This window comes from Podarcis filfolensis (genome assembly GCF_964270895.1).
Source record: "Podarcis filfolensis genome assembly, chromosome: 11".
Classification (NCBI taxonomy): Eukaryota; Metazoa; Chordata; class Lepidosauria; order Squamata; family Lacertidae; genus Podarcis; species Podarcis filfolensis.
Genome location: NC_139613.1, coordinates 30,422,444 through 30,438,294, shown reverse-complemented (window position 1 = coordinate 30,438,294; position 15,851 = coordinate 30,422,444). Strand labels below are relative to the sequence as shown.

At 39.7% G+C, this 15,851-nt stretch overlaps 2 protein-coding genes and 1 long non-coding RNA gene across 3 annotated transcripts in view; 1 reads left to right on the top strand and 2 right to left on the bottom strand.

Moving 5' to 3' along the window:
- MSH3 (mutS homolog 3) overlaps positions 1-15,851 on the bottom strand; it is a 69,402-nt gene that overhangs the window by 52,378 nt on the left and 1,173 nt on the right. The window lies entirely within an intron of this gene.
- DHFR (dihydrofolate reductase) lies at positions 97-15,700 on the top strand (the record flags this gene model as incomplete). The annotated part of the gene is made up of 6 exons (XM_083577455.1): positions 97-308; positions 1,046-1,095; positions 2,229-2,334; positions 3,694-3,820; positions 14,816-14,931; positions 15,159-15,700. 6 exons carry the CDS (start codon positions 97-99, stop codon positions 15,235-15,237), a joined length of 690 nt encoding a protein of 229 aa, XP_083433581.1. The 3' UTR covers positions 15,238-15,700.
- Positions 12,425-14,804, bottom strand: LOC310745264. Its single transcript, XR_014540047.1, has 3 exons — positions 14,391-14,804; positions 13,390-14,345; positions 12,425-13,262 (listed from the first exon to the last, which is right to left on the bottom strand). It is a non-coding gene; the product is annotated as an uncharacterized lncRNA (long non-coding RNA).

The following is a 15,851-nucleotide window of genomic DNA, read 5'->3' as shown; positions in this document are numbered from 1 at the left end:
GCGGGAACCGTTGGATTTCGTCACAGAAGAGGGGGAAAGGCCGTTGTTTTATTTGAGTCGCGGAGCCTCGTGGGAGGAGGGGTGTCTAACCTACGCATGCGCAAAGGGCGCAGACCTCCACCACTCCGCCCCTTCGTTGGACTCGTGGGCTGTTTAATTCCAAAGTCTAACAGAGGCCGCTTCAGTACCGAAGGCAGATTCAGCACAGGCACGGGAGGCATTATGGTTCTCTCATTAAATTCCATTGCTGCTGTATCCCTGAACATGGGCATCGGGAAGAATGGGAATCTTCCTTGGCCCCCGCTCAGGTAAAAATGCTTGTTCGCTTATCTTTTATCCCGCGCTTTTAAAATTAATACAAATCCCAGCATGCACTGCTGTCTTTACACGACGGGTGATTGTGCTGAGGACGAGCAAAGCAGGCTGGGAGTTGGTGTCTTTTCTGAAACTATATTATGCTAGTGAAAGGGGCAGTAATTGTAATCATCTAATCATACATACCTTTTACATACTTATTCAGCCTCTCCTCCCTCCCACCCCCGGATATTTTTATGCACCCTTCAGGACAGAAAACCCTTTCCAAGGCGGCCGGTGGAGATACTATAAAAATCAGTGTAAAAAATATAAAACATACCAAACGCCTAACAATATATAATTTTAAAAACTAAAGCAGCAGCATAGAACCAGCTCTGAACCAGGCCAGCAACATATGAAAAATATAGCATAAAACATAAGTGGCAACCGTTTGAGTATACAACCCAACTTCATCTCTTTCCTTACGCACTCCCATCACATTCATTCTCACCGTTTATCAGGGAATCTTGATCCCAATGCCTTATAGAAACAGTAATTGTGGCTCAACAGCATGCACAAATAAATAAACAAATAACCCAAATAGGGGTGTGTGAAATCAAGCCAATCCACAGTTGTATGAGATACAAAGTTAGGGTTTAACAAAAGAGCAGCAGCAGTCTTGAGGTCAGGAATAAAGATCACTATTGCAAGGATGACATGATTACAACATTGTTCATTTGTTTTTGAACAGGAATGAGTTTAAGTATTTTCAGAAAATGACAGTGACACCTACACAAGAAGGTAATGTTAGTTAACTTTCCATGGGTCTTGTTTTGTTTGTTTCAACCACGAGCTCTCATCTATATACTTTGGGAAATGAGTGACTTTGGTCCAGATTAATTTTTTATTCTGGTGAAAGAACCTTCAAATCTAAGCATATTTCAAAATTTTAAACAAATGAGGTTCGTGATCCTAATGCTAGTTATCATGCCATAAGTCTACAAGTTGCTGAGGAAGAGAGGTGTTGTGTGTCTTAGTCTATGGCAGTGCTTAGTGATGTGAGAATATTCTCCACAAATTGTAAATTCTGTGTCGTCTACACAGCTACTTTAAATGTACACACCTCATTAATTGAGATTATTCTCCAAAAGATTATTCTCAAGAATTTAACATCACTAGCAGTGCTATATGACTGCAGTCCTGGTTCAGTTGAGGTTGGTGGCACAAACCTTCCATGGAAGATTGTAGACTAAGTCTGCATCCTAAACAGGTGATTTAATAATAGCACATTTCTTTGGCAAGTTAGAGTGTTCATTCTGCACACACATCTCTTGGTGGAGCCATAAAACAACCCTTACAATTTTAGTGTTGTTGTTGTTATATTGCAAATCTGTGATGACTGGTGTGCATTAGGACTGGTAGGGTGAAAGGTAGGAAGACCAGCAGTACATGGATCCAGAGCCAATGACAGGCAGAGCCCACTAACTCTAATTTTGTCCCAATTCTCTTGCTGGTTTCTACAAGGACTAAACTGAGACTAACTCTTGAATTATTTGCCTGATAAAATCTGGAATTAAATATGTTGTCTTTTTTCTTCCATAGCTCTTCTTATAACCTAGGTCCATTGACTTAAATGGTATTAATTCAAAGCATATTAATAGTAAAAATAAAAGGTTTAAATTGTCTCTGTTAACTCAGTTGGTTTGAGCATGGTGCTGATAATACCAAGGTCGCAGGTTTGATCCCCATGTAGGCCAGCTGCATATTCCTGCATTGCAGGGGGTTGGACTAGATGACCCTTCCAACTCTACAATTCTATGATTCTATGAATTCAACTGGTATTAAGTCAAATATTGTGGTGCAACAGATGTTGCATGGACATACCACCACCACTAGATGTCACTAGATAATAACATCAAGTATGTTCTTTACAGGAAAACAAAATGTAGTGATAATGGGTAAAAGGACTTGGTTCTCCATTCCTGAGAAGAATCGCCCTTTAAAAGGCAGAATTAATATAGTACTCAGCAAGGAACTGGTGTAAGTACCCATTTTTTTGAAAAATTGGAAGAGGATATAAAATCACTTACTGAACTTAACTGGCTCAGTGGGATTAGTTTAAAAAGTTTCTGTGTTAGCAATAGTACCTTTTAAAACTAATCCCCTGCTCAGTGCTAAAAATGCCTGTCCTGTAGAAAGTGTTGGCTTTTCTATGTGCTCTTTAAAACTAGGGGGCCATTTCAGGACACATTTTCTGTTCTGTATCTTTAATTCCTGCATGGTTACTAGTATTTTGGCTCCAAATTTCCAATTTGTCCCAAATATAGTTTCTATTTTAGATCCCACATTTCCTCCACAGAGCTCAGGGTGATTAGAAATTGTTGTCCCCCATTTTTGCCCTGACAGCAACCCTATGAAGTCAGTTAGACTGAAGGATAGTGTCTGTTCCAGGGTCACCCAGTGAGCTTGATAACTAAGTGAAGACTTGTACCTGGATCTCCCTAGTCCTATTCCAACACTAACCACTACACCATGGTCAACGAAGCAGAAACATGGTAGAGATAAATGCTTGCAGTTCACAGCTGAGATTATTGCAATATTGTTGTTTTTATGCTTGGATGCATACATGTACAAACATACACACATATAGAACATGCATATATCTATAGACATGACTATTTTTGTAGTTGCCTGTAGTGTTCAACTGTAACATGACAGATATTATGCTGAGAAACAGCATGTGCATGCTTACGAAATTGTGATAGGAATACTCAAGGATGGGTATATGCATGTATGTATGTGAAATGTAGCATATCACCTGATTTCTAAAAATGTAGAAATATCTCAAGGACAACAAAAGCAAACTATCTCTGGTAGAGCTAATACCGGTAATTTATTTTCATTTCCTGTATTATTTATTTATTGAATTTATATACCGCCCTATACCTGGGGGTCTCAGGGCGGTTCACAGAATAATGTCTTGTTCAAACTGTAGGCTTAACAGTTTATGAGGATGTAGTTTTACCTTCTCTCAAAAGTGGTTTTACACTGTAATTCTAATTGTATACAGTGGTACCTCGGGTAACATACGCTTCAGGTTACATACGCTTCCGGTTACAGACTCCGCTAACCCAGAAATAGTGCTTCAGGTTAAGAACTTTGCTTCAGGATGAGAACAGAAATCGTGTTCCGGCGGCGCGGCAGCAGCAGGAGGTCCCATTAGCTAAAGTAATGCTTCAGGTTAAGAACAGTTTCAGGTTAAGTACGGACCTCCGGAACGAATTAAGTACTTAACCCGAGGTACCACTGTATCAGCCACAAAATCTAATGATCAAGGGATGGTTTTATAAGAGGGAGGAATGTGCTTAAATATTAAGCAGTGACATTTGTTTGTTCTAGGAAAATTCCTGAAGGAGCCCATTACCTGGCCAAAAGTCTAGATCAGGCATTAGATCTTCTGGAATCACCAGAGTTGGCAAGTAAAATAGACATGATCTGGATAGTTGGAGGCACTTCAGTTTATAAGGTATGGGTCAAACACAAGATTAATATTCTAAAATAATGTAATATAATAATTAAAGATAGACAATACCTACTTTTAGCATGACCTTTTCACATCCTGACAATTTTCGAATCATTGAAGTAGACGGCACATTTAAAACAGTTTCCATAGTGGGCTTTTCTCCAAATGTAGCTGTACTTTTCCTTTAACAAAGTAACATTTATTTTAGAAAATTATTAATTCTGTTCAAAAGAATTGCAAAGTGATATACTAAACAGAAATTTACTACAATATATTAATAATCAAGTATAAATCTAAATAAAAATACATACTGTTCGACCAATAGTACTTACCCATCCATAGTGGCTGGTACAAAATGCCAGCCAGTCACATTGTACAGCAGTGCAAGATAAAAACTCACACAGCCTCAAAATTCAGATAAATATAATCTCCTACCCCACCTCCTGCCTGGGGTGCACAGTCACTCCCTCCCCATCTCACACCAGTGGGAAGGCAGCAGCTAGGTGCGATCCACCAAGAAACAATACAGTTTTTGCTTATTTATTTTAATGGTCCTTAGATGGGATTTTGCAGCAAGCCACATTAAAATAAATGCAGGCTAAACAAGTACAATCCTTCATGAATTGTTAAAAAGAAGGGTGCACATTTTCACCACATTTTTTACCTTCCCAGTTTCTACTGATATTTTTTATATAAAATATATACATATGTTATCCTGGTTACTATAGTGAAGCTTTTTTTGTGCTTTTGGCCTCTGTAACCTTCTAATATGGACATTTAGTGTTTTATTATTATGCGTTTTAGTTTGTTTATTGTATAACATTCATTTTCAATGGATGTTGTGAACTGACTTGAAGAATTCTGAGAACCTGAAATACATTTTAAAATAACCTGCCTCCTACTGGAGTATGTTTATCTTCCATTTAGAAGAAAACGCCAATTGAGAACTGAACAGTCAAAATGCATGCTTCACAAAGCTGCTTTTGTAGTGTTCCAAAAATGTATACTTCAGTTAATAATTTATATTCTTCATATCTAACCTAGTTAAGTTTTATGCCTTCCTCTTCACTTCCTGTTACTTAAAAGAGAGCAATGCTATTCAGCGTTGCAACTCTCAGGCATTAATTGTTTGTTTTTTATTATTGTTCCCTGCGTCCTGTTGTTCGTGTGGTGGGTTAACTTCATAGCCACAGGCTGTCTTGCCCAATAGAGTATGCTACTCTACTAGTCAATGTAACATTTTTATGTAAATTCTGTCTATAACTTCAAGTTCTGGTAATAAAGCCACTTCCTGATAGCCTGCAAGGAAAAAGTAAAGTGGTTCTAGAGAAAGCTTTATTTTTGAGCTGACATTATGGTTTTAATGAGATGGACTAAATTAACATGAACACCAATAAAAATTCAAAGTGTTTTAGTGCATTTATCAGAGATGTAGTATGCTGAATGATAAGAGTTTCTAAAAGACTACTATTATTTTATGAATAGGTGTGTGGGTAGAAAATTATCTATGGGTACTGAATATCTGCTGGTAATTGAAATGAATCATTTTATTTTATGTAATCCATTAGTTGCATGAATTTGCTTTTGAAAGCTTTGTTTTTGACATTACTGTGTTACATGTTTTAATGTAACAGCTTTTGCACCACATCATTAGGCAAAGCCAGTGTTGGGGACAGTGGGGTATAGAACTTTACCAATTAAAGGTTAAAGGGACCCCTCACTGTTGGGTCCAGTCGTGGACTACTCTGGGGTTGCGGCGCTCATCTCGCTCTACTTGGCCGAGGGAGCCGGCGTACAGCTTCCGGGTCATGTGGCCAGCATGACTAAACCGCTTCTGGCGAACCAAAGCAGTGCACGGAAACGCCGTTTACCTTCCCGCCGGAGTGGTACCTATTTATCTACTTGCACTTGGACGTGCTTTTGAGCTGCTAGGTTGGCAGGAGCTGAGACCGAGGAATGGGAGCTCACCCCGTCATGGGGGTTCAAACCGCTGACCTTCTGATCGCCAAGCCCTAGGCTCTGTGGTTTGGTTTAATTTGTAGCCTCACCCAATCCAAAGAACTCTGGCCATACACGTTTGGGGTGAAAGTATATACATTAAAATTGCTACTTTATCCTAGTCAGTTCAAAATATCATTTTACTTCTAGGGTATGTACGAAAATCCATTACAAGTATTATACTGTTGGACTTGGATTGAGGAGCTGAAATTTCCACATACCTGTGGAAGCACTCTGAAGTGACAGGAGAATGCCTGTCTCAAACCCCTTGCAAGAATGATGGGGTTAGAATTGTGATTAATAATAAATATGTTCCTTTATGTCACCAAAAGAGGCAGGGTGGGGCAGAATTTAGTGTTTGCAGACATTCTCAGTGGTGTTTCAAATATATATGTTTTCACTGAGGCATGTGCTGCCTCGAAACGTAAACCCTGGGTATATGCGGGGTGGCCTGCACACAACTGGGCAGAAAGTGAAAAGGGTGCTTCATAGTTGCAACATGTGGGTGAGGAGGAAGATGCAGGAGGTTACAGGATGGTGGGGTTGTGTACAAGCGGGGGCATGGGAACGTGAAGAGCAAGTTCATAGTTGCTTAGGGCGGGAAGGGAAAGTTATAAAGGGCTAATGGGAGGGGGGAGCAGGGTGCCCCAGCAGGGTGAGCACACACACGTAGTGAATTACATACACTTAACACAGCTACATGGTGATTGTACAGAAATACCTTTAATTAAGAAGGCACGTAGGGTGATATCAAACGTAAGTGATATCAAACGTAAGTCTGCTGATTTTGATGGGTCTTCTCTGAGGATGACTAACGTTGACTCTTGCCCATTGTACATAACTTTCTGACAATGTTTGGATCCTCTTCCAAACACATTCCTTTCTCATGTGTTGAATATTGTCATAAAGCTTTCTGCATGGGTTCCAAATGGGGACGCGGGTGGCGCTGTGGGTTAAACCACAGAGCCTAGGACTTGTCGATCAGAAGGTCAGCGGTTCAAATCCCCACGATGGGGTGAGCTCCCGTTGTTCAGTCCCTGCTCCTGCCAACTTAGCAGTTCGAAAGCACATCAAAGTGCAAGTAGATAAATAGGTACCACTCCGGCGGGAAGGTAAACGGCGTTTTCGTGTGCTGCTCTGGTTTGCCAGAAGTCATGCTGGCCACATGACCCGGAAGCTGTACGCCGGCTCCCTCGGCCAATAAAGCGAGATGAGCGCCGCAACCCCAGAGTCGGACACGACTGGACCTAATGGTCAGGGGTCCCTTTACCTTTACCTTATGGGTTCCAAGAGTGTTGCCTGGGGCATAATGAACTCTTTGGAACAAAACTTGGCATTACAGCTACATCACAGGAGGTGTGATAATGCGGATAATACAAAGTGCTATTCATTCTGCATGTCTTAATTCTTCTATTTTACTCAACAAGATGGCAGTATCAAAGAAGAGCACTAGCTAAAGATTTTCATAAGTGCTTCTATTTCATACCTACAGGGGGGGGAAACAAATGCTGGATCCTCAATGCTGAATATGATTTGTCCTAGTCTTTCCTCTTTCCTGCTGCTTGTACTGTTCCTTCAAACAGACCACATAGGGCCAAACTATTCATGTGATGCTAAGTATGTCATTAGAAGGCCCCTCAAAGTGCATTAAAAAACAACAACAGCAGGCATGGGAGTTCGATTTTCATTGCACTACAACATGAAAAGAGGTTTAACCCTTTCTATTTTCCAGCAATCCTTCTGAAATGCACACTCAATATTAATCTGAGCCGGGGGAAGGTTGTTCTCATTACTGTTGATGGGAGCCTTTTTCTGAAGCTAATAGCAATGCTTTGGAGTTGCTATTTTTGTCAGGACTGTGCAGGGAAATAAACCTCCCCTCCTTGGATACCGTGGTCCTAATAAAACTGGGAACTGTGTTGTTTGTTGAAACATATTGATGTACAGTGGTATCTCTGGTTACGAACGGGATCCGTTCTGGAGGCCCGGCCGTATCCCGAAAATTTCGTAACCGGAGGACCGCTTTTGCGCACTCCTGAGCGGCAAACCCACTGCCAGGTTTGCCGCGTTCGCAAACCGAAGATTACGTTACCTGGAGATAATTCTTAGTGATACTGTAATTCTTCATGATACATTGAGGATCACACATAGTTTGCCCCTTAGAGAGGAACTGGTACAGTGTAGCATGTAGTTTCATATACAACAGTCTACTGGTGTATGGACTAAGAACATGATAGAGTCAATACTAGTAGTGCAAACTTGCAAGATCAGAGTTACAGACCATGATTGAAATATGATACCTGTGTGCTACCTGTTGTAGCTGAGTTGGGAATGTGCTCTCGCCCTCATGTGCTTGCAGGCTTCCCAAAGGCATCTGGTTGGCTACTGTGAAAACAGGGTGCTGCTCTAGATGAGCCTTTGATCAAGCAGGGCTCATTTTCTGTTTGTTCTGGCAACAACTGTAATCCACCTCACTGATAACTTTTATATAGCCACTACAGATTTTATACAGACGTGCAAATGGCACTGAGTTAAATGTGCCTGTTGTTTGGTAGATTTAAATATATTTTCTGAGCCATGATTCATAAACAGTTTTCAGTGGCAAACAATGTGCTGGTTGAGGCTGTTTTATACACGAATGGACAGTGTCACCTGAATGCTTTTTGATTAAAGCATTGTGTAAAGAATTACTCATTTGGCAAAAGGACAGGAGGGGATGTTAAGCTTATCAGTCACTGAACAATGGAAAATGAAAGCCCTTTGCTGTACACTCTCATAAAATACGGTACTTTGCTCCATATTTAATGTCAGAGTGTTTAAAAGAACATATTTTATTCTGTTGTATTTAGCATGGCTTTCAGCTTTTTCCAATTACTTTCCTTGCATTAATTAAGAACCATTTATTTGCACTTTATTACTGTAGCAACTATCTGTTTAAAAGATAAACTGTCTCTTTAATAGAGTACTTCCCAACAAAAGCAGTCAGCATACTCACCAATTTGCTAAAAATGCTACTCTGTAAGCTTCACATTGAATAGATGCCCAGAGCCAGAATGGCGGGGGAGTGAGAGTACGACATAGTATGTTGTACAAAACAGCAAAAATCTAAATATAGGTAGTCCAATATGTTTTGTATGATTTCATTTATGAAATCATTTTAATAATAAAATTTTAATAAAATAAATGCCAAGTACTTATCAGTAATACCACGTACCGGAACTCTGGGGGAAGTAGCTTTATATATTATTACTGGGTAATTTGGTAGATCAATACTTGGATGTTTTTCCTTTTTTCTGTAGGCTAAAAAATTACCAATACTTTTGTGTGTGTGTATGTGAAAAAAATACAGGGAAGAAGTCTGGTATGTCCTTGACCCTAACAGCCCATACCTCACTCTTGAGGGTTATTGCAATAGTTTAATAAGCCCTTTCCCCCCCCTAAAAGGATTCATTAAAAAGTTTGTTTAAGATGTTGTGATGCTGGTGCGTGCACACACACACACATTGTGCTACGACAGTAAGTGAATCTACATTGGGGAAGAAGACAAACCCTTGGAACTAGGCAAGCAAGAGGGAAGAAAGCAGGAGGAAGCGCACCTTTCACTTCTTGTTTGCCAGTCACTCTGAGACTGGAACATTGCTATTTACTCCGGTTTACTTGAGAGGGTTTGTGTGATGAAGACCTTTGAAATTAATTAACATGACTAAGTTAGGTCCACTTATTTCAATAGGTCTACTCTGAGTAAATTGTAGTTGAGTACCACCCTGAGTCTGCCTTTAGAAGATTGTTTTATTGCATGCACTCCACTTCTGCGTTCATGTTAAATTAAAAGGCTATGCTCTATGTCACCCCTACCAACAGAAGCTCAGCTGGTGGGTATATGAGAAGGTCATAGCACCTCGACTTTGGGATGCCTTTTCTAAAGAGGTCCACCATGCTCCATCATTACCTGTTTTTTAAGCCAATTGTTGAAAAAAAGGCTGTTCTAGGGTCTCTTCAGCTATACGAAAATTTCGATACAGTACAGACTTATGCATGCTTACTCAAAAGTAAGTCTGACTACACAGACATTGGGGTTTATTTTACTATAGTAAGCATGTTTTGAATTGAAGTTATGATATTTATTGAATTGTTAGTTTGCATTTTTGTTTAACTTTTATTTTAGAGACTAGTTGCTTTGAGGGCCATTGGTAGAGGTGTGTAGTAACCACAAGATTTGGCTTAGACTCCAGTTTGGTGCTTTGGAAACATACAGATTTGGTTCAGACTGCTTCAGAGCCTGCCCAGTTCACCTCTGATCTGAATCCAAATCCCAGTTTGGGGAAAACAAAGTTGTGTGCCTCCCTAGTGCTTATAGTGGAGAAAACAACAAACAGCTATAGCTTTTCTTTTTGACAAAACTGAATGAAATTAGCAGGCTCTTTTGGGTCTCAGCTCCTGCCAACCTAGCAGTTCAAAAGCCTGCCAGTGCAAGTAGATAAATAGGTACTGCTGCAGCAGGAAGGTAAATGGCGTTTCCGTGCACTCTTGTTTCCGTCACGGTGTTCCATTGCGCCAGAAGTGGTTTAGTTATGCTGGCCACATGACTCAGAAAGCTGCCTCTGGACAAAAGCTGGCTCCCTCAGCTTGAAAAGCAAGATGAGCGCCACAACCTCATAGTTGCCTTTAACTGGACTTAACCGTCCAAGGGTCCTTTACCTTTACACGGTACTGCTCTGCTTAATTGAGTGTGCTAATCTACACTATGCTTGCAGGCAATTGCCAGTTCAGTAGTGCTGATGATGGAGGCTGCTGCATCAACACGGAGGGCAGAATGGTTCTAGTATCATGGAAACATCACAAGTGGTGGCAGTGCAGCCACATCAGGACTCTAGTACATGATCTGACACTTTCTGGAAGCAGTGCCATGCAGGAGATGTTCAGGCCTTTAAAATAATACACAGTTCTAATACAGAAAACAAATGTCAAATTATTTATCCAAAATTAGCAGTAAACTCTTATTCATATAAAAGAAACATGCTGATTTGACATCTCCTTGGAAAATTATAAAATGGGGGACGGGTGGAAGAAAGGTTAGAGCATGACTCATTGATGGAGGCATAAGTCACTTAAATCCCAGTCTTCTGTATTTTAAGTGCCTTTTTAGAAGTGCTTGCTAAGATTGAAGTGGGAGGATTTGAACTTCTGCTCTGAATAAGAGGTGTGGGGGTGGGGACTTGGTTGAAAGAAATGTCGCAACGTCTTAACTATATTAGAGTTGATGCCAACTGACAATGTGACTTTGTCAACAACATTTATAAGATGCAGTGGAATCTTTTTCCTTCCTTTTGTGTACAAGAACTATGTGAGATTAGTAGCTGAACGTTGCCCACTGTCCTGTGTCAGTAGATGTATGTATGTGGGGTTCACTGTGGGGTTTTCTCTTTCTCCCCTCATTTTGTTAAGCTGCAAGTGCTTAGCAAGGGAAGATTTGGCACTGCAAGAATGGAAGGATTAATTCAAGAACTAATCCTTAGTGGTTTCTTAGTATTTCCTTTCCCTTGAAATTTGTTTTATATAATCAGCAGAATGAATCCTCTCTGAAAACTCTGCATTATGTACACAGAGGATTCTAAAGCAAACACTAGTATTAGATTCCATATGAAACTTTTTTTAGCAGGATACAATGCAGTTTGGAAGTTACTTTTCACATGTGGCAGCAACTTCACTGCTTAATTCGCAAGAAATTTCTCCTTACGCAAAATGGTGGACTTTTTGTTGCAGAATTTACACGGAAATAGAAGTACATATGCCCGAGGTGGGTGGGGGAAGACATAAAAGTGAGCAAAGTAAACTAATGTGAAATTTACCTTTGTAAATTTGAAAAACTCACTCATAACTTTTGCAACTTCCACCCAGACAACCAAAAAGCATTATCAGAATTCAAGGGCATATTGTAGCCTGGCAAAAACACGTGGGCTGTGAAACAGGGCCAGTGAAGGGTATGTCCTGGTGAGAGTTTTGAAGGCCAGCTAAAGAAGCCTGGAGGCCCCTGGCCCAGATTCTCCCCATCAGTGATGTAGCCCCAGATTTTCCCCATCAGTGATGTAGCCCCAAGTACTTAAAAATCTGTTTCTGGTTTTGATCATGCCTTTGTCTTGATTTGGTCGTAGTGGTGAATGCATTGCAAAAGTTGGTAGCAGGCAATGGGGACAGAGAGGATTACAATCAATGGATAGTATAATTTTATTCCTGTGCACTCCTTATAAAGAAATGAAATAAAAAATTGGCTTTTCTTGGTCATTAAATGCCAAAAGAATTCTATCTCGCTGATGTGTTCTCCTTTTTACCTGAAAGTATTCAAACTGAACCAGTTGCTTTATAAATTTGTGGCCTCAGCAACTGCTGACTTAAATTGTTGGATTAGATCTGCATGAACAGACGTTTGTCAAAGCAACAGTTACCAACTCAATCTTAAGTGAATCATCTTTAGAAGATTAAGTGTTCTGTGGGAGAAAAGTGGAAAGAGAATTCTTTATGTTGAAATCTTTATGTTGATAACCATATAGCTGTAGCTGGTTGTGTACTTTTCATAAGCAGGCCTGGGGGCGGTTTCCTGCATCTGTAAATTAAAGAAAGAGGCTGCACTTATCAGAATGCACAATATTTCAGAACTGATTGCTTCTCCTTATGTGTCCTTTAAAAAAAAAAATCAAATGGCTGCCACATTCCAGGCTAAATTAATACAGTTGTGCATGGCTGTGTTCAGATGTCACTCTAAACTATGGTTTGGCATAACCTAACCTCCTCCCACACTCTCAGTCCTCCCTTCTCCTCTCAGATGTCTGAGAGGAGGAATTTAGAAGCTTTTGCATCAACTTTAGGTTGACCACTGTTTATTGTCTTATGTGGAATTGTGGTTAATCTTAAGTATGGTTAAGTTTAATAAGCCAACTTCAGAAACCATGTTTTAAACATGGCTTATTTGAAACTAACCATAATTAAGATTAACTACATTCTGTCAGGTTTAGAAGGCACAACAAGCTATGGATAATCAAAGCAGAAGGAAAATATATCAAACTTCTCTTCCTGAGTGTTCAGGTGGAAAGTAGGTGGAGTGCAGGAGCCCAGGAAAAGGCTATGTTTATTCATGTCTTGCTAAACTATAGTTTAGCATGATGTCCAAATGCAGCCAATATATTGTATTTTTTATTTTATTTTATTGAAAAAGCTTGGCCTCATAAAAATTTTAATCCCCACATAAATCTTTTTATCTTCTTGGGTCAAATTATCTTTGTGTGACATATGTTTCTATAGATGTGTTTATGAGGAATGGTTTTGGATTTGTTTGCAAGTTGTGAAAATTGTCTTCTGCTTTATATCTGTGGTCTGGAAATAAACAACAGGAGTGGTTGTGATAATCTTCCTGCCCTGCAGTTATTGTATTCACAGGGATTCTTGTAGTGTCCTTTCAAGTGGATAATGCTCTGAGTTTTGTTTTCAGACCTAATTTCTTTGTTAACATGATGTAAAGGAAAACCACAAGTGGGTTCAGCTCTTTAAAAAAAAAAATCCAGCAGAGGACACAGAAACACGACCATAATTACCACAGTCATCAATGAGAGGAGGAGACCATTGAAAAGAATGCCCTGCGTGAGCGCGGGGCGGGGGGGGGGAGACCACCCTTGTAAGAGGCAGGCTACAGGGCACTGTATGTTAAGTGTTGGGAAACTCTTGGCATTAACTATATGAATGGGTCGAGGATCTGAGGAAATATTCTGCTGCTCCCATGTTTAACAGAATTAATTTTTTGTATAGCTACACTGTGATATTTATGTACTATTGCTGCCATTTTTAGGACTTTGCTAACGTAATTTACTCTTTGCATCTTTGCACTCTGCAACTGTTTTGAGCTTTTGACTTTATTGTATGTCGAGACCCTGTAACCACCCCCTCGAAGATGAATGAAAAACACCAGGACAGGATATTTGGTTAATGTTATTGGGCAAATTTTGGCCACAACTTTATTGGTTACAGAATTTGAGCAGTATTGGCTTAGGCATTGAATAGACCCGACTATATCTGACTCCTGCCCGCTGCACAGGGAGTCCAATAAGGGTAAACCACCTTTGTATTTGTTAAAATTGTTTAATATGTCAGTGTCACTGCTGTGTGGCGCCGTTTATTATTTTTGTAGTTTCTGTTTTTGCTGTGCTGCAAACCACTTTGGGTGCAGTTTTTTGTGGAGAATTGGGATGCAAATTAAACAACAGTAACTTGTTGTGACCATGTGATGTCCTTTGAGAATCTGTCTGCTCCTTTTGGCTTCCCAAAACTCCAATATTTCTAAAGATGTTTACAGTTTTCAGTAAATGTCTTACTGTCTAGGGTTGCCATATGTCTGGGATTTCCTGGACATGTCCTTTTGAGGGGGGGCCAGAGCACCCATCCAGGCAGATTTCTGCATTTTTCATGGATTGTCTGGGTTTGGGGGTTTAATTTATTTTTACTATTATTATTATTATTATTATTATTATTATTATTATTATTACTACTACTACTACTACTACTACTACTACTACTACTTGTGGGGCACACACATACTCAGAAGGCTCTGTGCCCTGGAACAGGAAGCACTGTATCAGGTGGCCTTCCATGGCCTTCCTAGGGCCATGCTAAGCCCTGAATTGCTCCCAGTGGCCAGCAGGCCTTGCATGGAGATGCAGGATTGGGGGGGGACGGTCTTCAGAATATGGCAGCCCTATTATGATACGATATGATATGTTTATTGTCATTGTCCCATACAGAACAATGAAATTGAAAAATCTACATAAGACATTCAAAAACCCCTAAAAACTCTGAAACCCCATTTTAAAATACAATATACTCCTATAGAGACTCCTTATACTGCATTTAAAACCAATTTACTACCTGTAAATTGATTGATGATATATTATTAAAATTGCCTGTATTGGCTAATTAAGAAAACACATATTCATTCATTTTATCTGGCTTTTTAAGGCGGCAATGGACAAGCCAGTTCATCAACGATTGTTTGTGACAAGAATCCTGCATTACTTTGAAAGTGATACATTCTTTCCAGAAATTGATTTAGAAAAATACAGGCTTCTACCTAGGTAAGTATTTTATGAACAGTAATCTCTCATTTTCATTTGAAGCTTTGCTATTAGTGGCGTAACAAAATATTTCCCAAGTTAATTTATGCTAATGCAAAACCTGAAAAGAAATATTAGAACCAACAATATGTGAAGGACAAAATAATCTCTTCATGTTTCTTTCAGCTTAGTCAAATATGTAATTATTCTTTTTATCAAACTACAAGCAATGCTTTCTCTCTACATAGTTTCCCAGGTGTCCCTGCTGATATTCAAGAAGAGAATGGCATTCAGTACAAATTTGAAGTGTATGAAAAGAGCATCTAAACTTCACCTGATGTGACAACTCTTTGCTCAAAACAAGCTTCTTAATTTAATCCATTTTGGCAGAATAAACGCTCCCCTCCCTCATGTGCTCTCCGCATTGCTTCCCCCTGAAAACTGCAGATGCTGAGAATCAGACAGAGGGAGCACCAGGCTCTCCTTTGCCCTCCCAGAGACCAAAATTACATGGGAGTAAGCTCCACTGAAATAAATGAACCAAGTCTCTTTCATGTAGTATTCATCTCTGGCTCACTCGCTTCAGGCTAATGCAAGTTCTGTTGGTGGAGAGGCTTCCTCACAACAAGCACAATACAGTGTAGAAACTACAATAAAAAGTTGTCTCTTGTGTATGTGAGACTTCCATAAGTCCACTGAAAAATGCATTCCATGTTTATGGCTGACAGAATAAATCATGGGTTTGTTTTTGTTGTTGTTTCATAAATAAAAAGGTGTGTTTTGAATTTCATCTTGTATGAATACTCTCTTGGACTACAACTCCCATCAGCCCCCAACCAGCCACTGGTCAATGCACAAGTTTCAGTTTCCAGCCATTAACTCACATTAAATTTCAATTTTCTGGAAATGGCTCAAACTTTAGATCTCATCAGTTTCATGCT